At 51.7% G+C, this 2,391-nt stretch overlaps 1 protein-coding gene across 1 annotated transcript in view; it reads left to right on the forward strand.

Moving 5' to 3' along the window:
- Positions 1–2,391, forward strand: part of LOC113213625 (uncharacterized) — a 243,335-nt gene that overhangs the window by 212,692 nt on the left and 28,252 nt on the right. The window contains exon 4 of the mRNA XM_052277031.1: positions 950–1,058. Within this exon, the coding sequence (XP_052132991.1) occupies positions 950–1,058 (109 nt within the window). The remainder of the gene's footprint in view (positions 1–949; positions 1,059–2,391) is intronic.

Raw genomic sequence — 2,391 nt, forward strand, 5'->3', positions numbered from 1 at the left:
CCCCCCCCACCTTACCCGGTCTTATAACCCGGTCGCCGCGGCCGCCAGCCAGACCGTCGCCGCCGCCGCCGGCGATTTGGACACGGACCAATAAAGGACGTCCACCTTCCACTTCCGGTTCTACTTCCGTCTGGATCTGCCCCGGAAGTCCGCCATATGTTTCAATTCCCGCCCCGCGCCGTGCCGCTTTGCGCGCTGGCGGTAAAGGAGGGGGAGTTGAGGGGGGGGTAATTAAGTGCAACCGCGAGAAGTAGTAGATAGGGGGGGGGGGACAAAGAGAGCGCAGCAGGAGAGAGAGGGAGAGAGAGGAGGCCGTAAAGGTGTTCTAAGTGGTGGTGCGTCGCGCGAGCGCGGGCGCGCGCTCCTGCGCAGACGGACCAGCTGTGCGCAAAAGTGCTCCTGAATTTTTCATAAATAAATGGTGTGCTGACGGACCACCCCGCGCTCCCTATTGAATCCTCCCCTCCCCCCTCTCGGTCTCTATCCCTATGTCTCACTCTTTCTCCCTTCCTTCCTTTCTTTCCCCCTCTTGTGACAGCGACTTTTCTATGTTATCGTTCAGAGAGTTACTGTTCGTAAAAAGACATATCAGAAACCTCTCCTTTTGCTCGCGCTGCATGCCCGGGAGGGGGGGGTGCGGGGGCGGTCGGTGTTCGCCGCCGCCGCTATTATTCAGGCCAACAAACAAGTTGCGGCATTCGCAACCGCATCGCGCCATATGGCGGGCGCATCGCAAACTGCGCCATCTTCCCGCTTTCCGTCAACAACAAGTGCCGGAAGAAATGCTGCATGTGTGTGCGTGCGTGCGTGTGTGCGTGCGTGTGTGTGCGTACGTGCGTGTGTATAGGTGTGTGTCAGTGTATGTGTGTCTCCCCCCGCTGCCTCTTGTCCGGGCCGTCGCCCTTTCTCCAGCAGCTCACCATTGTGTCTTCTCTCTCTCTGCTTCCAGGACTGGACAATGCAGCTCAAGTTTGTGACGGACCGGGACACTGGCCGCTACGAGTGCCAGGTCTCGACCCACCCCCCGGTCAGCATCTACATCCACCTCAAGGTCGTAGGTGAGTGTCGTGTCGCTTTGTCAAGCAACACTTTGGAGGGTCTCCTTCTGCTCACTCCACAGCCAAGTCAAGCCAAACCCTGAAAAAATTGTTATCTAAAGAAAAACGCTTTGTATTTTTTTTTAAATCATACTTTTAAATAAATCCCAGTTAGTTGTCATCATGATAACGCACGACGTGAATTTTAAAATTTGAAAAATAGATGCACGCTTTATAGTGCTCGTTCCTCTGGCTTATTTAAAGCGCGTGCCATTATTTATTTAACGCTGAAATACCAACGGGCTGGCCCGGTCATGGAGGCGGTCGGTCGCGCAGGGGTCCGCTCGGCAGCAGCACAGGTGCCCCAGCCCCCAGCCCAGCCCCGCCGCGCCAGCGCCCCACGGCCATTCGGATAGCAATAACCAGATTAGCCAGGAACACAGGCGTCCTTCGCTGGGTTCAAAAAAAAAAAAAAAAAAAAAAAAAATAGCACGGCACACACCGCACGGGTTGTGCTCTGCTTCGGGCGACACTCGAGAGTTTTGCTCCACACGCGCCCAGGGGAATAAAGCATTTGAGCAAAACTCCCGTTTTCTTGTTTCCATCGTTCTCCTACTGCATTTCAGCTTTACCTTAATGCTTTGTTGACCGAAACCGCGAGCTAGAGCAAACTGCGCGCACGCGCCAGTTTCGTATAGGGCTTGCGCACCGGCGACACAGCGTTGGTTTACCTCTCGCTTGATTTTACCTGATACTTTACGGAGCGAGGCGTGCCTGCTGGAAATATGCGATTGCTGTTTGAGTGTAACTGAATTCGCGCTGCACATTACTCTCAATGTAAAAGGACTGTTTTTTTCTTCCTTAAAAAAAAGAGGGTTGGGAAGAGGGGGGGGGGTCGATCAAAATATTTGGACCGTCATGTGACTGTTATGCTGCACCCCTAAAAACTCGACAAATTGTGTAGAAACAATAAAATCGGATGACGCAATGTATAGATATCTGTCATTACTGGAATACAACGCCCCCCGCACTGTGAAAATTTTCCTCTTGCAAATTTACAACATTCCTTTGGTATTTTACGATTTACAAAAACATGTGAAATATTTACGACAACCCAACCCATCCTTGATCGTTATAGAATTTAAATTCGATACAATGAATTTCCAGTGATTTCACAATTCCAAATTACAATTTTACAGTACATAACGTCTGTGATCCTTACTATGGTCTGTTCTCATACAGTACGTCTACTAGCGATATGGCGGTCCGTCGTTTCAGCGCCGTCAAACGATGGCCATAGACAAGCAGCAGGCGTCGCGTTCTCGCGAGTTTCCATAGTTTCTCCCCCTATACC

The sequence above is a fragment of the Frankliniella occidentalis genome, unplaced genomic scaffold (genome assembly GCF_000697945.3).
Source record: "Frankliniella occidentalis isolate FOCC.00 unplaced genomic scaffold, Focc_3.1 Scaffold9, whole genome shotgun sequence".
Lineage (NCBI taxonomy): Eukaryota > Metazoa > Arthropoda > Insecta > Thysanoptera > Thripidae > Frankliniella > Frankliniella occidentalis.